At 44.9% G+C, this 25,211-nt stretch overlaps 1 protein-coding gene across 2 annotated transcripts in view; it reads left to right on the top strand.

Moving 5' to 3' along the window:
* Positions 1–25,211, top strand: part of PEX14 (peroxisomal biogenesis factor 14) — a 145,688-nt gene that overhangs the window by 101,097 nt on the left and 19,380 nt on the right. For both annotated transcript variants that reach the window (XM_058719112.1, XM_058719111.1), the window contains exon 4: positions 16,692–16,820. In XM_058719112.1, the coding sequence (XP_058575095.1) occupies positions 16,692–16,820 (129 nt within the window). The remainder of the gene's footprint in view (positions 1–16,691; positions 16,821–25,211) is intronic.

Below are 25,211 nucleotides of genomic sequence, written 5' to 3'. Positions count from 1 at the left end.
AGTCGGACGCTTTACTGACTGAGCCACTCAGGTGCCCCTGAAATTGATTCTTAATAAAATGTGTTAATACATACAATATGGTACATATAATATGTATCATATTAAAGTTCTTAATATGTAAAGCGGTAGAACATTAATTTAGAGTAGACTCTGATGAGTTAAGAATGCATACTGAAATCCCTAGAGGAGCCAGTTTAAAAAAAAAATTTAAAAAAAAGTATACTTAAAATACCTAGCAGAGGAGACAGAATGAACTCCCAAACATTTCTTATTATTCTTACTTGTGCATTCTTATGTGCTTAGTAAGCTCACCTTTTAGAACTTCTGAGAAAATTTAAAATAATTGGGATTTTTATTAGATCAAATCTTTCAAATTAATTTGAAAAGTCCATTCCATTTACTTCAATATTTTTGTTGCTTTTGCAAGGTTTTCTTTATACAGGTCTAACATATTTTAAGATTACTTATTGTAATTTTATATTTCTTGTGGCTACTGAGAAAGGAATTTATTTTTAAATTACTTATTGCTGGTGCATAAGAATGCTATTGAATTTTTAAAAAATACATATTATAGGGGTGCCTGGGTGGCTCAGTCGGTTAAGCATCCGACTTCGGCTCAGGTCATGATCTCGTGGTTTGTGAGTTTGAGCCCCGCGCCGGGCTCTGTGCTGACAGCTCAGAACCTGGAGCCTGCTTCGGATTCTGTGTCTCTCCATCTCTCAGCCCCTCCCCTGCTCATGCTCTGTGTCTCTCTGTCTCTCAATAATAAATAAACGTTAAAAAAAAACATAAATCTAGCCATCTCATTAAACTTTTTTATTGAATTGATTTTTCTAGATATATAATCATATTATCTACAATTGATTATTTTGTGACCTTCTTTCCAGTTCTTAAACATCTTAATATTATGTCCTGCCTTATTGCATGGGATGGAATTTCGAAAATAATGTTACATGCAGTGGTAATGAGCGTTATGATAAACAACTTTATTTTTTTTTATTTATTTTTTTTTTTAAATTTTTTTTTTTCAACGTTTTTAATTTATTTTTGGGACAGAGAGAGACAGAGCATGAACGGGGGAGGGGCAGAGACAGAGGGAGACACAGAAGCGGAAACAGGCTCCAGGCTCTGAGCCATCAGCCCAGAGCCTGACGCGGGGCTCGAACTCACGGACCGCGAGATCGTGACCTGGCTGAAGTCGGACGCTTAACCGACTGCGCCACCCAGGCGCCCCAAAACAACTTTATTTTAAAGAGAGAAAAAAGAGATTGTCCCCAAGTGTTACAGACGTATCCTTCAGTTATTAATAATCTGCAGTCCACTAAATACCAGTATGCTGCATTCACTTTTATTCACACATTGAACAGACATTCAGTGAATGCCCACTACGAGTTGATCCATATGTTAGGCTTTGGGGATACAGTGTGAATAAGATAGACAGTAAAAGTTCAATAATACAAGACAAAAGGAAGGTTACAAAGCGATCTATGTTCGGCTACCAGAGGAATATTGTCCAGATGGCAGTTGCTATAGACCGGTGTCCGGCTGGGTGGCTAGAGAAAGCTCTGGTGGTGGGAGAGAGAACCCAGAACAACAGACAGTATCGGAGTAGGACTGGGAGAAGTCCACAGTGGGTGGGCCATTGGGGCAGAGAAGTCCACAGTGGGTGGGTCATTGGTGCTGAAGAGCACCGGTCCTGTCAGGGGCTGGGGAGCAAACCAGTTTGCCTTAGCGCAAGGTGAATATACAGTGAAGTTTTACATTCACCTGTGGGGCTCCTTGGAGGCTCTAAAGAGATGTTTCAGGGACAAAGAGGAATCAAAAGGTGGGACTCTGGGTTTGCTCCATGCCCCAACTGGCTCTCCCCAAACCTGAGCAGCATTACTTTGACCTGTTTTGCATACTGAGTTTCCATTTATTTATTCCTTCTACACAGTTTTGTTGAACACCTACCAGTGCCAATAGAACCTTCCTGCTGTTCTAGGAACTGGGAATATAGCAGTGAATAGAATAGCCCCCAGGCTCTGCCTTCGTGGAGCTTACATTCCAATGGCGGGGAGGAAAGGAGACCATTAGGGGAATAAATGTATAACCGTAATGTAAGTGGAGTGAGAGCAATAGAGAGTTCTTGGAAGGTTGCGATTTTAAATGGAATGATCCGGAAAAGGCTCCACTAAGGTGACATTTAAGCAAAACCTTGAAAAAAATGAGGAAGCAAGCCATGCAAGTTTCTGGAGACAAAGAGTTCCAGGAAAAGGGAACCATTTGTACCAAAGCCTGAAAAGGGAGCATGTCTAGCAAATTCTAGGAACAGAAAGGAGGCCAGAGTGCAGGCAAGGTGGGTCATAGAGCTTGATATCTTGAACAGATATTTGGTGAATGCCTGCTACGAGTTGATCCATATGTTAGGCCTTGGGGATACAATGTGAATAAGATAGACAGTAAAAGTTCAATAATACAAGACAAAAGGAAGGTTACAAAGCGATCTATGTTCGGCTACCAGAGGAATATTGTCCAGATGGCAGTTGCTATAGACCGGTGTTCGGCTGGGTGGCTAGAGAAAGTTCTGGTGGTGGGAGAGAGAACCCATAGAGGTCACAGCCTTGACAGGAGGCGAGGTTGTATAGAGCAGTGTTGATCCACATGAAGACTTTGGTTTTACTTTTAATAAAATGGGAGACCATCATAGGGTTTAAGTAGAAGATTTACATAATCTCCCTTAAGCTTTTACAGGATCACCCTGGCTGCTGCATTAAGAATAGACTGTTGGGGGCACCTGGGTGGCTCAGTCGGCTGAGCGTCCTACTCTTAATTTCGGCTCAGGTCATGTTCTCATGGTTCGTGAGTTCGAGCCCTGCATCAGGCTCTGCGCTGGCAGTGTGGAGCCTGCTTGGGATTCTCTCTCTCTCTCTCTCTCTCTCTCTCTCTGTCTCTCTCTGTCTCTCTGTCTCTATCACTCTCTCTCCTCCTCCTCTCTCTCTCCCCCTTCTCTCTCTCTCCCCCTTCTCTCTCTGCCCCTCCCCTGCTCATGCTCTCTCTCTCTCTCTCTCTCTCTCTCTCTCGACATACATAAAACTTAAAAAAAAAGAGAGAGACTGTTGGAAAGCAATAATGGGAACTGGGAGAGCAGTCAGGTGATAAGTCCCCAGTCACATCCCTGGCTATTATGTGACAAATCAGAATATCCTGACTTGTTGGATCTGAAGTCTGAAAGAGAAGAAGAAGGTAAGGATGACTCCAGGGGTTTTGACATTGTGACTAAAAGGATAGAATCACCATTAATCTTGATGGGGCCAGATTAGGAGCCCGGTGTTAGACACGGTAGGTTTGAGTAGGCATACAGGTGGAAACACCAGGTGGGCAGATGGGTTAATGTGAATCGAGCTCAGAGGGGCGGTCTGAGCTACAGAGATCAGTTGAACGATGTTAACTTCTTGATTTTGATAATTGTACTGTGGTTATGTCTGAGCGTGGACTCCCCGCCCCAGAATCAGGAAATGAATACTGAAATACTTAGGGAGAAGGGGCAACCTGTCTGTAACTCAGTCTCAAACAGTTCAGGGAAAAAATAATTATATAGATAGACTGGTAGAGAATAATAAAGCAAATTTAGCATTTGAAGAATCCGGGCGAAAGATATGTGAGAATTCTTTGTACCATTCTTGCACTTCTTCTGTAAGTCTGAAATCATTTCACAATGGAACACTTTTTTAAAAGCGAAGGAAAATACAGACATTCCAGATAAACAAAACTGAGGCAATTCATTGCCGGCACACCTGTGCTGAATGGAACACTAATGGAGTTTTCAGGCAGAAAGAAAATGAACCTTAACTGAAGACACAGAGGACACAGAAATGCAGGCAGGCAAGGGAGGGGACAAATAGAAATAGATATTGGCTGCATAAAATAAGTGTCTTTCTTGTGGGATTTAAAACGCATGTATGATTGAGATGTACAACAGTAACACAGGCAGAAGGGTGGATGAACGTGTTGGAATTGTTGGCAAAATGGTAACATTTCTCAATTATATGAAACAATAGTAAGTCAAGAGCGCGTTGTGGTACCTAGCGCATCGGTTCTCAAGACATTTCGGGCCTAGCACCCCTTTCACGCTTAAGAACGGAGGACCCCCCCATTAGGCAAACATTACAGTGATCATCGTTGCGGACACACAGTCCACTGATGGATGCTGAAATTAGAGGTGAAAGTTTGAGAGTCTCTCCTCCAAGCTATTTAGTAACTACAAAAGGAAAGTTAGTAACACTACAGTGAAGAAATCTATCAAAAACCACCTTGACTACAAGCCAGTGGAGGGGAAAGCTGAATTAAAAAGTTGGCAAGAAGAGAAAAGAGGGCATTAAACAGATCAAAAGGAAAACAAATTGTGAGATGAAAGAGATAAACCCCCAAATTTCAGTGTTCACGTTAAATGTAAATAGACTACTCCATTAAAAGCAAAGTTTGTCAAGATTAGATTAAAAAACAAAACAAAACAAAACCTAAACCCCATCCAGGGCTGCTTACATCAAACATACCTCTAATAAAAAGGCACACAGGATTAAGAGTAAAATGATGGAAAAAGGGACTGTGCAAACACTAACCAAAAGAAACCAAGTACTAATACCAGGCAAGATAGACTTAAAAGTGGAGTGAGAAATAAGGAAATTTCAGAATGATCAGTCACATTTCTAAGTATGTATAACCAAATAACATAGCTTCACTGTACAGGAAACAAAATGGGCAGACCTGAAGGGAGAACTGGACAAATCTGCTCTTACCATGGAAAGTTCCAAAACATCTTTCTTAGGAACTTCTAGAACAGACAGCAATCAAGTTTCTAACAACACAGTGAACAAACTTACCACACACACACTGTGTATCTGCACATATGTGTATATGACACTGTACCTAATAAAGACACGAAATATGCAAAAATTTCAGCCTCACTAGTCATCAGGGAAATGCAAATTAAAGTCCAAATGACGTAATCACTTCCCACCCACCAGAATGGCTAAAGTGGAAAAAAACTGAGTCTGGTGTTGGATGCAGAACAACTAGAATTCTGCACTCCTGGTGTGAGTGTGAATTGGCCTGACTACTTTGGAAACTTGACGGTGTCTGTTCATCTGAAATATGCACACCCCATATAATCCAGCAGTTTGCCGCCAAAGCGTATGTGTAAAAATGTGATTAGCACCACTCTGGAACAGACGGATAAATCGTGCTTCATTCTTGTCCCGCGTGAGAGTACTATACAGCAGTCAAAGTGAATGAACCGTGGCTACGAGCACCAGCAGAGGCACCTTGCAGAAGCATAATGTTGAGCAAAAGAAGCCCATTGTGAAAGAATGCTTTCTGTATTATTCCATTTATGTAAAGTTCAAAAATAAGCAGATTTCATCCGTGGTGCGAGAAGTTAAGTGGTGACTGGGAAGGATGCGTGAGGGCTGCTCCTGGAGGCTGTTGTATTACCTTTTTTTTTTTTTTTAACCTGGATGGTAGCTACATGGATTTTTTCACTGTGTGAAAATACATCAAGCTGTAAGCTTAAAATGTGCTTGCTTTTCTGTACGTATATTGAATGCCAACACAAGTTTACTTAAGACTACAATGAGGCCATTCTTCTACCTTTCAGGATGACAAAGAAAAAGCTTGATAGCATCATGCAGGCAGAGTTGTGGGAAACACATGTAGACTGGTGGGAAGTAAGTGGAAACCACCTCTAAAGGAGAGTTAGGCAGTGTTGATCAAAATCAAAACTACTTGCAGGGACAACTTGCACATGTTTGGCACATGCAAGGACTTGTTTGGGGGCTTGTAATATATGTTCAATAGGGGACAAGTTAAATAAGTTACGGTACGTCCATGAAATAGAATGCCTTGTAGCCACTAAATAGAATGAGGAAGCACTACAGATACTAATAAGGAATACTCTCTAAGATGTCTTAGTTAAAAATAGCAACTTGTAGAATAGTAAAGACTATTCCATATATACCATGCTATTATTTGTACAATATGGATATATATATGTATGTACATATATATGCACACACACATACACTAATATATAAAAAGTGTATTATATGGGTATAGAAAAGCAGTTTCATATGTTCATAGACTATGTCTAGGAGGCATCTAAGAACCTAGTAGCAGTGGTTGTCTCTGGAAGATCTAACTGGATGGCCAGGTGGCAGGAGTGGGAGGGGGACAGCCTTTCACTGCATACCCTTTGGTATCTTGGGAATACAGAATTTAACTATGGGAATATATCTGTCAAGTGTTAATTTTTAAAACAATTGAATACCTTTCCCTTAGAAAGGTGTTTTGCAGGATACCGTTGTGTTGCCCCTCAGTAAGTCTGGTACAGCCACATTTTTCTTCACACTGAAACAGATCTTTGGTTTAACACCAGATGACGTGGTTGGCTTTGCAGAAGGGTGCCAAGTTGTATGGGGGTGGGGGGGGAAGTTCCCGTGTCAGGGTGCACAGACTGCAGGGTGTGTGGGAATGCACTGATGAGCAGACAGCAAATTCAAGCCTCCTGTGTCATGCCTGCTTGTAAACACAACACTCCTTGAATGGAATGGTAGGCCCCTCCCTGCGGCTTCTAGTGTAATTTTCCTTCTCTCTTTTCTTCTGAACATGTATAAGTTGAATTCAGATTAAGTTAAAAATGATGCAACTCTCCTGCTTCCTTTTGTTCTTTTTTTTTTAAATGTAATTAAGATCAAGCTATGAATATAACATCTGCTTTTTATGTCTTAATGTATCAGAAGCATTTTCCCATGCCATCAGAAATTGTTCATGAAAATGTACACAGTCGAATAACAGCATGTAACTGAAATGTGTCCTAATTTGTCTGCTCAGCCCTCTTCACACATTTATGTTGTTCAAATGTTTTGCTCTTCTTTTTTTTTTTTTTTAAACGTTTACTTATTTTTGAGAGACGGACAGAACACGAGTGAGGGGCAGAGAGAGAGAGAGGGAAACACAGAATCCAAAGCAGGTTCCAGGCTCTGAGCTATCAGCACAGAGCCTGACGCGGGGCTCAAACCCAAAAGCCATGAGATCATGCATGACCTGAGTCAAAGTCGGACGCTCAACCAACTGAGCCACCCAGGCGCCCCAAATATTTGTTCTTCTTAAAAATATGGTGAGGAACCATTTTTGTAAGTTAGTCTCGTACTACATTATTTTATTATTTCTGAGAAATTAAATTGTTGAGTCAAGAGGTTGTGAACATTTTTAAATACTCTTGAGACAGAGTGCTGTATTGTCTTCTAGAAGCTTCTCAGTTTGCACTTCCAGCTTTGGGTATTCTAATGCAAAAAACGTCGTTTTTATTTTGAAAGAATTCAATCTTAACAACTTTACCAACACATCTGAATGATATGCCAGAAGTCAGGGCGGGATATCAGTATTTCCTTTGAACATGGACCGAGATTTGGAATGCTCCCCCCGTGTTGTCTGGAATCCTGCCCGTCCCCACCCGCAGGCACCGGGACCTGAGATAGACTGCTTTACTGTCTCTGTAGCTCAGCTTCCTTCCCTATAAATTGGGAGCCAAAGGGGGCTCCCCTGCCACCTCTGGCTGCATGGGTTACACACCACACGGGCCCACGAGGTCCACGGACACGGTGATGTGGAGCCCTGGAGTCACGCGCCTCGGCGGCCCTGCTCAGGACTAGTATTGGGGTTCAAAGAGTTAAATATATACAAAGCTCCAAAAATTACTCTTTGACAGTTGGGTTTAAGACATTTTGGCCGTTATGTCTAGGTGGAGAGTGAAAATGTGAATGATTTTTAAATTCTCTCTGTGCTTTGTTTTCCATATTTTCAGCAGTTGAAGTGGTATTTTTACTGTCAGTAGATAGATATGCCTATACATTACGGACCTTATGTTCGTATATTAGACAGTATTACATGTATTATATTATAGATAGAAGACAGACAAAATATCCTTTCAACATAAGCAATTGGTGGGGAGGAGGTCTTCCTTAGGGAGGCTGCCATTTAACCAGGTAAGGAAGGTGAAGTCTTGGCTCTCACATTGCCTGGCAAAATAAGCACTCACATATTTATGGATTTGGTTGAGTTCTAAATATTTATCTCTACGCTAGTAATGTTGACTATAGCAACCAATACCAGATTGGTTCGAGCTACCCAAATAGGTGGTGACAAAATAATTTATGTACTGTATTGACCTATTAGGACATAGCATGTTTTAATGTATTAATATCAGGGTAACATGAGGACTTAAAAAACATCTGATAGCTGCATGGTAATTGAAAGCTTTAGGAAGTTGAATGCCAAACAATAAGCCTTCTGATCTTATACTTAAGATTCAGGATGTTAAAGAAAACCCCAAATGAACCGGCATCACAGTTTAGCTGGGTGACTGAGGAGTGCGTCTCGATATATTGAGCTCTTGTGCCAGCGTTTTCCTTAAGGAACAAAAATCTCCCCCTTGATTTGGGTCCCACAGTAGAGTTGTTTCCCAAATCAGTAACATATGAAACAGCGTATGGCTGTCCCTGCCATCCCAAAGCAAATGTTTGTTTTGTTGCAGTGATGGAAACATTTCCATTGGTGAAGCAAATATTTAGAGCTGAAAGAAACATTTGGGCGGCCAGGATGTGTCAAAATAGAACAGATGCCTGCCTTTTAAAAACACACATTTAAAAAAAAAAAGAAAAAGAAAAAGAAAGAAAGAAAGAAAGAAAGCAAGCCAGCCACCTTGTACTTGGCTGCTGTGGTTATAGCCACAATGAGTTAAACAAGAAATTAGAAAATGTGGATATCATTCTAATCCCAGTTTCTGGGCACATCTCTGTACCTTTTTGTGTCTTGGTTTTTCTCTTCGAGAAAATGAGGATAGCCATTGTAAGTGATTTTGCTCAGGATTCAGGGTTTCCCCCCTCCAAATATTCTCTTTGTTCTTAAAAAGTAATCATCCCTTTTGAATCAGAAATATATTCACATGGAATACATTTCATAAGGATAGACAGTGAACAAAGTGCCTTCAGTCTCCGTCCCCAGCTACCAGTCCCCTCCCTGTTTGTAACCAGTATTTCCTGTGTCCTCTCTATTTTATGCATGTACACACAACTAAGTAGAAGTGTGTGTGTGTGTGTGTGTGTGTTTTGTTTTGTTTGCACATAGAGGCTCTGTATATCCTTCACGTTTTCACCCTGGGCTCCATATATATTTTTTGTTTTTCTTCTTTTTTTGAGGCGATTGATTGATTCTAAGAGTTTGCTTAGTAAAAATGTGCTAGCTGTGTCCGATAGTAGAGAGGAGCAGGCTTGTTCCCTGCTTGACCCTGCCCCCCCCCCCCCAACATGGCGCTGAGAATCTGGTTCTGCCTCTGGGGCTCACCATGGGCTGTGGGTAAGTAAGTCACTGTCCCTCTCCAAGTCCTTTTCTCTTGATTTTTAAAACAGAAGGAAAGGGAAAGAATAAGAATAGGAGATAGACCAGATGAGCTCTAGCTTTTCTTTCAGATCTGAATTTCTTGGTTTGGCTGTCAAAGGTGAATTTTTTTTTTTTTTTTTTTTAAACACACTTCACTTCACTGCTTCTTCTAAAACAGGAGCAGGATTCCAGCAAGTATCGTTGAAAACGTTTATTAATTTGGCTTTTCTGCATATGCACAAACATACCTTTGGCTTACTTGGCCCTTGGCATTCAGGTAGCTGTGATTCCTGATTATCACACCCTTTGGTCCTTAAAGATACTGCTCGTTCCCCAGGACTTGTTCGGTGCACTGTGGGAGGGCCGACTTCTCAGCCTGTTGCCAAGGACCTACTGGCTCAGACACTGCTGTCCATGACAGCCGGCAACAATATTTGCAATGCTGTTAATCCTTCGGAATTGATGATCAAATAACAAAATCAACTCCTCTTTGTTTTTGTTTTTAATTTAGCGGAGAGGGATTAAAAGGGGAGAAAAAAAAAACACCCTTTAGACTATAGATCTAAAAATAGACGTCACGGATGCTGATTGGAAACCCTCCCAGTCTTTCATATGAGAGATCTCAATTTGTGTTACACAGAGGGGCAGCTCACTTCTGTCTTGTTCACCAGTTATACTACTCCCCAGAGAAGCCCAATAAATTTTATAGGGAAGTTTCCTCCTTATGCGGAAGGAGCTAAGCTCAGTGACTGGTGTGGCTGAAGTAATTTAGGGCTCCAAGGGAGTACAGTACGTCTGGCTTGTGGAACACCGTATCCGAAGCAAACGTACAAAACCCGGTCATCTCCGTCTTTGATACTACAGAGCTCTGGATCCCGTGGCCCCAGCCTGTCTGATTTGGGAGGGAACTGCTCCCCCCAACTTGCATTTCATTCACCGCCCAGACGGTCCTTCTGCGTGCTCTATTGGTAGTGACAGCAGAGCTCGCCACTGCTGTGTGCTGGCGTTCTCACCACTAACCGTCTGAAACCTCCAAACTTGGACTTGGCTGAGTTTTTACGCCTCTCGTCTGCCTCTCTGAGACGCAGAGATCCTCTCCCACTGCCGTCTCTCTTCAGACTTCCAGTGGAGCCGGGCTGCCCGGTTCCTCAGTCTTGAAGCTAACCGTGCAATACGTTTTGCACTGGCTTTTTACTCAGTGATTTATACTCGGAGACGTGGCTGGGTGATATCCAGTGTCCTTTTGTCTTTGTTTATTTTTCTTGCACATTTAATGTATTTAAAGGATATATTGTCTTTATGGTTCACTGGGATAAGGAGGGGGTGGGTGCAAGTTTTAATGAGAGGTCCCCGGCTCCCTGTGTTGAGATGAGAATTATATTCTCGATGAGATATCTTTCTTTCTTCCCTTAGGTGGCAGGAGGCAGTGTTTTGCTGCTTTTTGAAATAGCATTTCTACCTAACGATTTTTAGAAGGGTACTGAGAGGACGTTCAATTTCAGGACATCATCAGCAACTTTTCTCCTGTTGTCTGAACTTTCCTCATTTAAGGAGACAGGGAAGTCTCATGTCTTGTTCCCGAATTTCTGTATCAGTATCAGGATGGTGGGAACCAGCCCTACCATCAGATCAATTTTTATAAAAACTGTTTCATTCGGGGCTGATGATGTTTGCAACTAGTTTTCTCAAAAACTGTTTGCACTGCGTGGGAATAGTTAATCAGTAGAGGAGAAAGCACTTGGCTTATTTGCTTAATATTTTAACCAAGTGAATTAGACAGGTTGGGGGGCTGGGGGAGGGGATAAGAAAGTGGGTGGGGGAAGCCCCATAAACAAGGTGATATATAATATTTTTTTTGTTCTCCTTTTAAATAAATACCGATCAGCTTTATGTTCAGAGACAATAGGAGCCGTTGGCTTAAATTTGCAGTTTACTGTATTTATGGCTGTAATATCAAGGTGCTGCCGTCGTAATTTCATGCCCCAATGAGAAGAGCAAGGTCGAAGCAAATGCTTCCATCGGCATCTGCTAACACACTAACTCATAAACAAGGCCCGGCTGGATCAGGTGGCACGGAATAATACAGGCTAATGAAATACAGCACAGCTTTCCATTACTGTTAGTTTTTACAGTGTCGTCATTACGTGTAATTTATGTTTAAAAAATTCAATTTTATACAAGGCACTGGGAAATAGGGGTCTACAGGTCATCCAACGACTTTTAGAGGCTCTGAGAGTCCTTATTGTACTCTACTGTTCCAACAAAATGTTAATAAAATAAAATAAAAATACTTTTTCCCCCCTTTCCCCTCCCCTAGCCTTTTCTGAGAGAGTTGATTTTTCTTTTAATTTGGGGAGTATTTTTAGCCAGCTGTCTTCTCTGCCTCATCTCCTCTCAGAGTGTGTGTGTGCACGGGGAGATAACTAGTTGTGTTCTCAGAGAGGTGACCCCCGCGTGGTCTCCGCGCGTCCCAGATGAATCACCCGAGTCCTACACACGGAGGGACTGTGATGGGGGAGGCAGATGGCCAGAGTGGCCAGCCCGCAACCGCCACCCTGCGTCGCTGGCCCTCTGGCCCTGTTCCCTGATCCCAGTCAGACTTGACATTTTTATTATAAAACTCGGGCCAGGCTGGAAGGTGCCGTTGGGTGTTCATTACCTTGCTCATTTCCAAACTATTCCTAGCCCTGCTGTCCCGGTTGTTGTTTGACCTAAAAGACGCAGACAGTGCTGCTGTCTGCTGTCATCTGTCTTTCTGCTTCACCTGCACAGGGCCAGGCCCCGTGGCAGTGCTCAGCGGTCACTGAGGACAACATTGAGGTGACTTATTCTGAGAAGCCCTTGCACAGCCAGTCCCGCAGGAAAAAGGCAGCTCTTCCCAGTGCCCAGTTTTGTCTGAGTCCCTGCAAAAGGACCCGCAGCAGCGGCTCCCAGAGTCAACGGTTTGGTTTTGTTTGCATTTTAACCGAAACCTTTAGAAAAAGAAAACAAATCGGTCTTCTAGGGGATACAAATAAGCAGATGTGGCCGCCCCGAGGCCGATCGCTTCAGCTGCTGCGGCAGTAACATGGGGCTTTATCAATCAATAGCTTGAAGCTTGGCTCGCTGAGTTCTTTTAAAAGAATCCCACCCTGGAGAAAGTGTTGGAAAAGAAATCCTTGCCCCACCTTCTGCACAAGAGCAGCAGCCGCCTCCTCGGGAAGGGCACTGGTTCTGAAAGTAGATTCCAGAGAAGAGAAAGAACAGCAAGTCCACCCCGATTCCGATGCCCGGTGCGCACGACCTTCACCTGCACGATCAGAACTGAGAGCTCTTGGTTTGGCCCGTCAGGCAGCGGTGGTCTTACGGGTGAAATGGCACTGCCTGTCAGAGGGGGGAGGCGCCTGGCCTCCCGCTCACTTGGGACAGGTGCCCTCGCCCCGTTCTCTTCCTCTTGGCTAAAGCGAGCTCAGTGGATGGAATCACTGAGCGGGACCTTCTTAGTTTTACTCTCTATCAGCAATACATTTTAATTGTCACAGACCAGGGCTGATAGCTCTTGGAATTGGCAAGTGGCGGGGGTGAAGTTACTGAAAGCATCTACATGCAAAGGGCTGGTGATATCAGATGATGCAAATTGACACCCCAACTAAGGAAGATTTTCGGCTTTATTGAAATTGGCTAACTCTCCCAAAGGCAGCAGCTAACGGAAGACTTGAGGCAGCTAGGGGAGGGGAGGAGTTTGCCTGCCACAGGACGGTGACACCCTTCACCCCCCGTGTCTGCTCTGCTCAGCTCTTGCTCGGGTCCCTCTGCGGTTAGATTATTCCTTGCAGATAGCAATCAACTGGAAGGAAGTGTGTGTGTCTAATTTGCATGAGATTATTTAAAACAACAACAACAAAAAAAGGTCTGCATTAGTCAGGGTGATGGTAAACAACGCAAAGAGATGCCTTTTATAATATAGCCAGTGCCTCAGCGTTCACAGGCAAATATAATTCACTTCCAATTGGCGGTTTCCTTTATTATTCCTTTTAACCTTTTGGATTCTGCAAGGTCTCCATCTAAGCTCTCTGCCGTTTGTCTCGTGGGGGTGGGTGGGAACCTGGATGTCCTGCATGTGGGTCCTGTGCCCCAGTCCCTCTTCCCTGAAGTCAGGGTTGTTTCAGCACCAGGAGCCCATGACTGGGTAGGTAAGTGTTGTGTCCTGAAAGAGATGACCCCCCCCCCCCCTTCCTGCCGAGGCTCTGAGAGTCCCGAATGAATTACCTGAGTGTACAGAGTCCTGAACCTGGTCTGTCCTCCCCACTGGGGCTGGGGCACTCAGAGGGAGAGGACACCAAGAGAGGCACAGGCACCAGTCTGTGTGAGGGCTTAGGATTTATTGGGAGTTAGACTATTAGAATGAGGCAGGGACCCTCGACCCTTGTCCCTCTGGGGTCGTTCAAAAAGTTGTGTAGGTGTCATTTGCAGATAGGATCCAGGCGTCGGCTTCCCGTGTTGTTTTGGCATAGCCCCAAAACACCATTCGTCGGCTCTTACCTGAGGCTGGGCTGCCAGCATGAGGGTGAGAAAGACCATTTAGTGCTTCTCTCAACCACTCACAAGCTTGAAGACTTAGGACGGAATTTGGAATTTCGGAGCCTACCCTGTGTTGTTTCTGTGCTGGGGGCGGGGGGAAGGTGGCCAAAGCCTTGGGCTGTCAGCAGGCAGCACCACGCCCTAACTGGTATGATCAGAGGCATGTTTTCACCTTGCTTGGGTCTTAGTTGTTTTTTATCTGTTAAATGAATGCAATGGCTGGGATAATGGTCCAGCTCTGAAATTATATTATTCAGTGAGATCATGAAAATACTGATTTTTTTTTTTTTTTTTTTTTTTTACAAGAAGAAAAGTGATTCATTTTATGTAACTAAATCAAAGTCCCGGCCCTCTGGAGGATTAGGGATATCAGAATTCCAGCCAATGTAAATTTAGAGCATCAAATGATAAGGTCTCTGAAAAACAAGAGCTCGGAAGGAAGTGCTGATGCCCTTTAACCACAGCCTCACTGGTGGGCTCGGCTGCAATAATGCAAGGAACATGTTTTATTAGGAAAATAGGCTCTGTAAAAGCCCGGGGCCAGAGGGCAGGACAGCGGGCAGGGAGTGCTGTCCCTTTAACCAGCTGTAGCTCTCGGGGCCGCAGCACAGCCCGTGACTTACTGTAGATTTCCCCAGCGCTAAACATTATCGTACTTGTTTATATTTGAAAGAGCCAGAAGGGAAAATGAGAGCAACTCAATGCTCCTTTTGGGAAAATTATCCTCATTTGCAGCCAGCGGCTGACAAGGCACACGAACCACCAGGTTTATGAAATTCCGTAGTGTCCCAGTGACCATCAGCCCGTGCTGACGCCGCACGTGCATGCACTTCTCCAAGCAAGCGGCTGATGATGAGCTGGTTAGAGTGGGCCTTTCCTACTGGAACCCTGGAAGGGGTTCCCCTCCCTCTCTGGAGGTTGACTGGCAGGCACTCTCAGGCTGGATGGAGCCCGAGAAGCACACGCTCAGGGTTCAGGGGTTTTCCTTCTATCCTGCCCTTTTCTCTCGGGAGGCCTTGGGAGCAAGCTGGGCCATTTGGGAGGAGGAACGTCCCGTATAGCCCCCCACATACTCAGAGGTAGCTTTTGTATCTGAAAGCGCTCAGCGCCAGCCTTTTCATCTGCCACATCAGTCTGTTGAGAGCGGGGTGCTCCGGGGGCCACCCCAGCAGCGTTCAGGCTTCACAGCAGGGTAGCCTTGCCCACCACTGGCTGGCTCCTCTGTGTGTGGAGGGGGAAGGGGCAGAGCTGCAGTGTTAAATGGGGACAGGCCTCAACCGCTCAGCATAGGGAGGGGAAAAAGGGTCCGGGGCCGTGCAGAGTAGTTCAGGCCTTCTCCCTGACCACTTACTTGCGTAGGGCCTGAAAAGTTGGAGAGGCGCTCGGCCAACTACAGGCCCGTGAGGTGTGGGGCAGCGCTGTGCTTTGGAGCATCAATGTGCCCCATCTATTAGCCCCTCGGCACAGAGCATGCGGCACCAGGCTCTGGAAGATGCTGATCCTCTGAAGCTCCTTGTACTTGATGCACCCCCAGGGGCAGATACACCATGATGTGGCCTCTAATGGAGAGCTGCCGACCAGATGGGGAAAAGCTCTCGGCTCTCGTTTCAGAGCCTTATGTGGCGGCCGCACTGGATCCTGGGATTCCTGGAGCAGCACCGGCCGGCCAGAGTGGCCCTTCGTGGGCTGGCCGTGACCTCCCCGCCGCTGCTCCCGCTCTTGGCGGCCCGAGCACTTTCGTGCCCCCTGTAGCCACTTCTCGGGCCCGGCCCGCGGGGAAGTTTCTCTCACGCCTGTGCGCCACACTCCTTTCCTCTGCTCCGGGTTGGTTGGCACCCTCGTCCTCTTCCCCCAGAGCCGGCGGCCCCTGTCGGCCTCAGCCGTGTGTGCCCGCGGGAAATGGGGTCCCCGCGGTGCCCCCCGCCCCGGCCTTGTATTCTTCCACGGGCAGATCCTCTCCCCACGCTGTAGCCACTGCAGATGGCGCCCTGCTACTCCCTGCCGTCCGTCCCGAGCGCAGTGTGCTTCAGTGTCAGGAGGATTAAAACAAAGGGAAGCAGAAAAGCTAGCCAAAGGCGGTACAGGCAGCCTCTGCTAGGCTGGGGCAATAACCATCTGAAAGTTTGGGCCTGGCCTTGTTTTGATCTGTTTTCTTGTTTTATTTTCTTCTTTACATTCTATATCCCATTCATACTAATCACAGTCAGTCCTGATTTTTCTTTTTATTTCTGCATTTGTCATAAAATAAAGCAAATTATTCCCGTCTTCGGAAACGATCGAGACTAATTAGTCGTCTCACCCAATAATTAGTTTTTTGTTTCCCTGTCTGTTTTCATGCATTATTGTTAGTTTTTTCCCCTCTTTTTTTAACACCATTACAGATTAAAATGAGCCACATTTGCAGTTGATGGTATCTGTTTTCGGGGGAAGAATGGAGAATTGCAGTACGGAGCGACTTCAGAAGCAGCAATAAACTCAAGGATAAATTAAGGAAATTGAATGAGCCACATTTGGAAGCAGTGTTGAGGCTAATATTCTGTCGCTTAAGGTTAAATTGCAACCGGGAGAGGTTCCGGAGAATCCGAAATCGGGGAGGAAACTTACCACGATGCTAGGCAGTCTGTGGCTCTAGGGGTCGTTTCTCAATGAAGATTTCGTTGCGGCCATGGACAGTGGCAAAAGGTATTCACCTGCAATTATGTCCTCTTCTCCCCCAGGGCTGACGGATGAAGAGATCGATTTGGCTTTCCAGCAGTCGGGCACGGCTGCCGAAGAGCCTCCGTCCTTGGGGCCGGGCACACAGGTGGTTCCTGTCCAGCCCCCTCACCTCATTTCTCAGCCGTACAGTAAGTCACCCGCTCAAACGCCTGCTGTAACCTTGACTGGGGTTGAGGATTCCGGCCACAGAGCAGGGCTTCCACCTCCCAGACTCCGCAAGCGTAGAGCCCGGGATGAGGAGATGGCTCTTGGGTTTTTCCAAAAGAACGTGACACACCCAGATCGCCTCCTAGACAAACTTTTAAATATGTGACAAGGGTGTAAGCAGAGACAAGGGACCAGAATAAATGAGTTTATCGTGTTGTTTCATATATTTGGGTTACAAGCAAGAATCTGTAGAAGTGTTTCTTGGTTCTGTTTCCAGTTTCTTACATCATGCGTTTGCCCGTCACTCTTGCACGAATGAGAACATGAACGTCTGATTCATGACTGCATTCTCGTTTGCTCACTGAAATAACTTCTCTCCTAATTTTATTTTTTAAAGTTAATATTAGTAGATTTAAGGTGGTGTCTCCCACCCACCCCCTTTCTCCCCTTCCTTCCTTCCTTCCTTCCATCCTTCCTCCCTCCCTCCCTCCCTCCCTCCCTTCCTCGTCCTGGCTACACCATGTATATTTATGCGTTGACAGTCTGTTAGAGAATTTCAGATTAAATGTAAAGGTCCTTTTTGAATGTAGCTTTTAATTGTTACATGAGAACATGACCCATGTTGTTTTTAAGTGAAGCTGTTTTAGGAATAAAGGTTCGTCAAAGTAGTAGTGAGTGTCCAAACCTTCAAAAATACAGCCAGAACCCCTTCTTTAAATCACTTATAAAAAGTCTAAAAATGGTTAAAATTGACTTCAGAGTGATGGAAAATAGCTCCAGTTTCGTGTCTTCAACGTAACTCAGCCTTGGATCTGTTGTCTTTCAAGACGCCTTTTTTATAATTGTCTTCATTTTAATTGTCTATCTCAGAAGTTTTAGTTTTTCAAAACATGTTAATTTAAAACAGTGCCTATCAGATTTTGAAAGGCCTAGCTTTAAATGCCAGGCTTGATTGGACCCTTACCACGTGGTCTGGAGCTACCTTCCGGCTCTTGCTTTGCTGTCCTCCTCGCTGGCCCCGGCATCACAGGGGCCCGGGGTGTCACAAACCTCACTTAGATCTGCCCTTTTGCTTTCTGGGTGAGGCTGAAAGGGTGAGGCCAAGTAGCACGCTGTCAATTTCACCTCATCCGTGGTCACCTTGTCCAGCGGAACACCGGTGTCACGTGACCTCTGGGACCAGAGAAATGGTGCTCAGCGGTGAGCCTTGTATTGGAGCTTCTGAGTCAGTAGCAACTACTTGTCAGCCTAGGACTCACTCCTCCTTCCTGGCCAGTATTCTTTCCGATCTATCGTGTTTTTCTTGGGTCACTAAACATGCTCTTCGTGTTTCCTTTTATTTTTATTTTTTTTTTCAACGTTTTTTATTTATTTTTGGGACAGAGAGAGACAGAGCATGAACGGGGGAGGGGCAGAGAGAGAGGGAGACACAGAATCGGAAACAGGCTCCAGGCTCTGAGCTGTCAGCACAGAGCCCGACGCGGGGCTCGAACTCACGGACCGCGAGATCGTGACCTGGCTGAAGTCGGACGCTTAACCGACTGCGCCACCCAGGCGCCCCCGTGTTTCCTTTTAACCAAAGGCCAGCTCTCCACACTTTTTCTTTGGTTGTGTCCCTGGGCCCAGCCATTTAATGGCATTTGTTGAGGACAGGCAGTGGCAGCTGGGGTGTAGAATTTTCTAAGACGCACATCTGTTCTATTCCAGCTGTTTTCTCCATGCTTAAAACCAAGCAGGTCTCTCAGCTACTTGGAAACTTCTTGCTCAGAACAGATTCTTCTGGTTGGTCACAGAGTTGGCCTGAAACATCATGCATGTGCCTACTTTTGGTAGACACAGAGGGTCATTTACACTGTTGGTCTTTCTGAAAGAGGCGAAAGAAAGAGCTGGGGGGGGGCGGGCAGGACTGTCATTTAAGTTATTCTTCTGTCCAGGTCCCTCTGAGAAAAAGCATTACATGTTTAGGTATTTAGGTAGGAGTATTTTTAAGAGACTCCCAGCCCTAAAAATAAAATACATCTTCTTAGAGACAGACTCCTTCCTGCTTTGACGCTAGTGTAAAAACAATGGCAGTGGCAATTTTAAATCCCTGAAGTTTCTACTTGTCACTGCGGAGCTTCATCCCTCTGGTACTGCCGCACCCGCTCCTTTCAGCTCCGGGGGTGACCCTACCTCTACACTTCTGTACTTTTGCCAAGAGGTGTCAAAACTGCTCAAAAAAAAAAAAAAAAAAGCTTGATTTTGATTAATATAGAGAAACAAGACTTTGCCTGACTGATAATAAAACTGATAAATGACATTTGAATTACTTGTAGCGGTAATTTATTACATAAAATATCTTTTATTTGACATGCGATTAGTTGCTGGAAGCATCACTCAATCTGACTAGTTTAAACATGCTCTAAAATGAACCCCAGTAAAAACCAGGGCTGTCTGCTGCTGGCGTTATGAAATATACTAATCCTGGAGTGAGGAAAAAATCTGACTTTAAATATTTAAATGATTAATTGGGTTTATATATTTTTTTTACCTTTCTAACCCCCTTAATTACAAGCAAACTCAGGGGAGTTTCTGAACTAGGTGTGCAATCTGCATGCTTATCACTGAGGCATTGTCTGCGTCCCGGGAGGGATTTATGGCCTCCGCTCATGTGTGTTCCTGCCCATTTTACATCCAGAGCCCTTGCCTTCCCATGTCTTGGCTCTTTAAGGACAGACATTCCATCTCTGAACCCAAGCCTAGAAAATGGGATTCTCTGGGCACAGCCCCAGATGCTCATGCCTCAGGGAAGGATAGCTTTTTCAAGACCACCTCCGGGAGCCCACTGCTCTTGGATGATCACCTCTGGTCTTGCCGGCCCTTCTGCTTCATGGCAGATGCCCCACTCGGTGCCTCTTTTGGTGTCTCGGCTCTTTGGTGAATGTGGTTGACCTTGAGATGGTAGTCAATGGCCTGTGTGTCAGCAAAGAGAACTTGGACACCTGCCGGCATCAATCCATCCGCATTTATTAAGCACCTATCGTATACTCGGTACACTATCGCCAGAGATACAAAACGTGATCCTTCAAGATCCTGTAGGTTCTCTGGGAGAGAGAAGATAAACTCTTAAGAAAAGACAATAGTATAAGACATTGTGATTTAATGCCAAAATTAATTACACAGACAAGAAATTTTGTAAGAATACAGAAAAGAGAAAAATTAATGTGGGCTAGAGAAGTCAGAGAAGGCTTTGTGAAAGCAGTAGGAGGCTGACACCGAGGGAAACTCGGTGTCACCTGGTGTGAGAATAAACCCGTGTTGTCAGGGCTGAAAGGAAAGTCGGGCAGAGCTCAGGAAAAGTCAGGCTGGGATTCGAGAGGAAATCTGACGTTCTCTGCTTCTCGTTTTGCTTTCTTTTTGTTCGATGTTGAATCGGGAATCAGTATGTGTGGACATCTGTGGTGCCTGCCCAGGCCCAAACATAAAGTTCTGCTGAATGCTCGACTGATTGGTTTGTTCCAGGCTGATTTTTCTTCTTTCCTCCCAAAGAAACAAGAAGCAAGGTAGCTTTGAGAGTTAGGCAGGGCCAGCATAAATTTTGTAGGGTCATATGTTTTTCCTAGGCTTAAATATTTTCCCTCACTGTCTTTGGTAACCAATTTAGGTCTTTCACAGACGGACCTATAGCTTCAGTTAGGGTGTAAATGTGTGAGTGATGAAAGGCTTTGACACCTCGATTAGAAATCCTGAGAGTGCATGGTCTTAGTTTGCTTCTTCATAGACCTGTTTAGTAGCATATACTTACCCTCGATTATCTTCATTCAGTGAGCAAGCACTTTTTACTATATTCCTGCTATGGGCCAGGCACTGTGCTAGACCCCGGGGATGAAAAGATTAATAAGGCCTATCTGCCGTCTCCTGTGTTTCCTGTCCAGCCGGAGAGGCAGTTAACCAAAGAGCAGTGCCTCTGAGGTAGATCCGGGTGAGGCCAGTGGCACAGACGAGGCAAAGGGGCACTTCATAGAACAGGGGATGCTTCGCTGGGTGTGAAGGGCCTGGGGGAGGGGTGATTGGTTCATTGACCAACCAAGATGGACAAGAGCATCCAGGCTAAGGCAAAGGCGTGTGGACATGAAGCCGTGTGATGTTCAGTGGCCGGAGCCTGGGATGGCAGTGCCAGAAGAGAGGCCTGGCGTGGGAGGTGGCAGCCAGGTCATCACCCTCACGGAGGAACAGTCAAGAGCGCACTGAGTATATCTCTTCAAGATGCGTCATCGGATTATTTTTGAGGCTGTATTACCTGTTTGACGATACTGTTCTTAGACTAATATTAAGACCATTTGTATCATCTGAGAAGATGCTGCGTGGGGAGCTAGGGGAGACATTCTGGGAGTGTGCTGGATGAGGCGGTGGTCCACATGTTCTGCCTGTAGCTCTTCTCCTCTTCTTTGCCTGGCCAGCTCGTTGCTGTTCTTTGGGATTGGGGTCAGCTGCCAGCCCCTCTAGGGACTCTTTCAGATGCCTCCATTCCAGTGGGATGGAGGTTCCCCTTGACCTGCTCAGCCCTGCTCACTTTAATGTTTATTCACTGTCTTTTCTATTAAATCATGAGTTCCTTGGATTAGAGGCAGGTTGTTTGTTTTTGTTGTGTTGTGTTTTGTTTTTTTAATCTATTACCCAAGGCTGTGACTTAGCGGGTGCTCTAGAAGTGCTTGTTGAGTGGATAGATGGTGGTGGAAATGTGCCCGAGAATTAAAAGGCTGTCTTGTGTTACCATCAGTTGGGAGGAGCTTCCCCGGGGAACCAGCGAATGGGACCTTCTGTGTGCTCGGCCATGCAGGCCGTGGGAGCAGAGGACGGGCCTTGCCTTCAGGAGGCCATGTAACCACTTAGAGGGAATACCAGTGCTTGGGGAAGGACAGTAAAGACTAACCCATGCCATCTTGCTTGGGGTGAATGGTGAGAGCTTTTGGAATTTCTGAAGACACATCTCACTTTTTGCCTATATAGAAGTTACTGGTTTGTGTATTGAAGAAAACATTTCTCTAACTTTTAGGAAATTACATTGTTCTTCTTTTGTCCAAGTGACTGGTTTAGAATAGCAGCTTTTCAGGAGGGAGCACCCCGTCCGTTCTGTTTGCTTTGTGCCACACAAAGTGGAGCCATGGGGGTGCCGCATAAATGCCATTCGTAGATACCGAGGAAGGCCAGTGTCCCAGGCAGGAACCAAGTGAAGAGATCCATTCCCTAGGTTTTTTCAGCCAGTGAAGGTGTCTTTGGTGTTGGCGGTAGGTAGGATTATATCTTTGCTCACAGTGCACTGTGTTCATTTTACAAGATTCCTCAACAAATAACAGAAAACCCCAAATAAGAGTGACCCAAACGAAACAGAGGAGTATTTCTCGGTTATGGTCATGTAGGTAGCCGAGACTCTCTGCTCTGCATCTCTGACACCTGGCTCGCATCTGTCTTGTGTTCCAGCGTGACTTCCCCAACTCCCACCCTCCCATCTGCTGTCCAGCCAGCAAGAGTGAGGAGAAGGAGAGTAAAGGACCCACCTCTTGGAAATTGCCCCCATCATTTTCACTTCCTGCCCACTGGCGGGAACTCGGTCACATGGCCACACCTGCCTGCACAGGAGGCTGAGAAATGCAGTCCTTGTCCTGGGGGGCCACGTTCCCAGCTTTTCGTATCTCACAGAAAGTCTGAGTTAGAATGAACACTGACTTCAGGATGATGGTTACCTCTGGGTGCAGAGGAGCACACGGCTAGTTGCAGTGGTATTTGGAAAGCTTTAGCTGGTAAAGTAGGTGGGTTTAGAATTGCTGATTTTATTATTACGCTTCATAACATATAAATGTTATATTGTTTTGTATGTATCATAACTTACCAGAGGGCATTTTTAAAAGTTGAATTTGGACTAAAAATCGAACCACCCTATGATCTAGCGATTGTACTACTAGGTATTTACCCAAAGGATACAAAAATGCAGACATGCACCCCAATGTTTATAGCAGCGCTATCAACAATAGTCAAACAATGGAGAGAGCCCAAATGTCCATCGACTGATGAGTGGATAAAGATGTAGTATATACATACACATAACGGAATATTACTCAGCTGTCAAAAAGAATGAAACATTGTCATTTGCAATGACGTGGTTGGAGCTAGAGTGTATTATGCTAAGCGAAATAAGTCCGTCAGGGAAGGACAAATAGCATATGATTTCACTCACATGTGGAATTGAAGAAACAAAACGGATGAACATATGGAAAGGGGGGGGGAAGAGAAGAGAGGGAAACAAACCACAAGAGACTCTTAATGATAGAGAACAAACTGAAAACTGATGGAAGGAGGTAGGTGGGAGATGGGCGAAGTGAGTGATGGATATTAAGGAGGGCACTTGATGGGGCACTTGGGTGGTTTAGTCGGTTAAGTGTCTGACTCTTGGTTTTGGCTCAGGTCATGATCTCACGAGTTTGTGAGATCGAGCCCTGCATCTGGCTCTGTGCTGGTGGCTCATAGCCTGCTTGGGATTCTCCGTGCACCCCCCCCCCCCCCCCGCTCTCTCTGCTTCTCTCCCACTAGTGCTTGCACTCTCAAAAAATAAATAAACTTAAAAAAAGAAAGGGGCACTTGTGATGAGCGCTGGGTGTCATATGTAAGTGACAAATCACTGAATTCTCCTTAAACCGATATCGCACTGTATGTTAACGAACTAGAATTTGAATTAAAAAAAAAATTTTTTTTTTTAAGTTGAATTTGAATTCTCAGGTCTTGCTTTTCCCTTTGGTCTCAGCTGCTAACTGAGCAGAGAGAGAACGTAGAGCCCCCGCTCAATCACTGTTGGCTCCCTCCAGCTCCACTCCTCGTTTTAAAAATTCTAACAACTTCTTTTTCTAAATCAGCTTTATTGAGGTATCATTTACCTAAAATAAAATGCACTTACTTGTACAATGCGACTTTTGGCAGGCATACACTGTGGGCATCACCACATTGTAGAACATTTGCAATGCCCCAGAAGGTTCCCGTGTGCCCTGTTCCCAGCCAGTCCGACTCTGGGGCATCCCTTGGTCTGCCTTCCATTGCTTCTGATGATATATTTTTTTTTTCCCTAGGGTTTTATATAAATAAAATGGAATCCTTCAGTACACACTCTCTTGTCTGGTCTTCCCCTCAGCATAATGTTTTTGAGCTCTATCCAAGTCACTGTGCATATCAGGGCTTATTTCCTTCTTATTACTGAGTGGTATTCCATGGTGTAGGGGCATCTCAGTTTGTCCATCCACCAGCGGATAGGCTCCGGGCTGTTTCCAGTTCTGAGCTATTACCCTTAAAGCTCTTATGAATGTTTGGGTGCGAGTCCGTATGTTTCTGTAGCTCTTGGGTAAATGCCTAGGAGTAGAGTTGCTGGGTTATATGGTAAGTGGATGTCTGTCTCCATACGAAACTGCCAAACTGGTTTTCAAAGTGGTCGTACTATTTCACGCCCCCATCAGCAGTGAGAGATGCAGTGGCTGAGTATGGGCGCTAGCAGTTGGTATTCTGGGTCTTTTTAAAGTCCGCCATTTTAATGTGTATACAGTGGTATCCCACAGTGGTTTGAGTTTACATTTCTGGGATGGCTAATCCTGCTGAGCATCTTTTTACGTGCATATCGTCCATTTGCATGCCTTCCTTTGTGAAGTGGCCCTTGCCATCTTTTGCCTCTTTAATTGTCTTCTTGAGTTGGAAGAGTTCTTTATGTCTTCTGGATTCACATGCTTTGTCAGGTGTGTGTGGTGTTTGTATTTCCTCCCAAAGTGGCTAGCCTTTTCTTTTCCTTTAGGTTGTCTTTTAAAAAAGATTTTAAATTTGGTGCCATCTATTTTTTTTTTTTTCTTTACAGTTTATGGTTTTGATGTCCTGTCTGTGAAGACTTTACTTTTCCCCCAAGGTTGGAGAGGTTTTCTCCTAGAGGTTTATAGTGTATGCTTTAACGTCAAGATCTGTGATTCATTTTTAGTTAATTTTTATGTATGGTATAATGTGAAAGTCAAGGTTCATTTTTGCCTGCATGGATATCCAGTTCCATATGGACAAAAGATTATCCTATTCCCATTGAGTTATTTGTCCTTCTATCAAAAATCAATTGTTTAGGGGCACCTGGGTGGCTCAGTTGGTTATGCCTCTGAGTTCAGCTCAGGTCACGATCTCACGGTTTGTGGATTCAAGCCCCATGTTGGGCTCTGTGCTAACAGCTCAGAGCCTGGAGCCTGCTTGGGATTCTGTGTCTCCCTCTCTTTCTGTCCCTCCCCTGCTCGTGCTCTGTCTCTGTCTCTCAAAATGTGAATTAATGTTAAAAAAAAATCAATTGTTTATATATGCATGGGTCTGTTTCTATACTCTTTTTT

The sequence above is a fragment of the Neofelis nebulosa genome, chromosome 2 (genome assembly GCF_028018385.1).
Source record: "Neofelis nebulosa isolate mNeoNeb1 chromosome 2, mNeoNeb1.pri, whole genome shotgun sequence".
NCBI lineage: Eukaryota > Metazoa > Chordata > Mammalia > Carnivora > Felidae > Neofelis > Neofelis nebulosa.
Note: the sequence above shows the minus strand (reverse complement) of the source record. Positions and strands in the feature narration are given on the sequence as shown.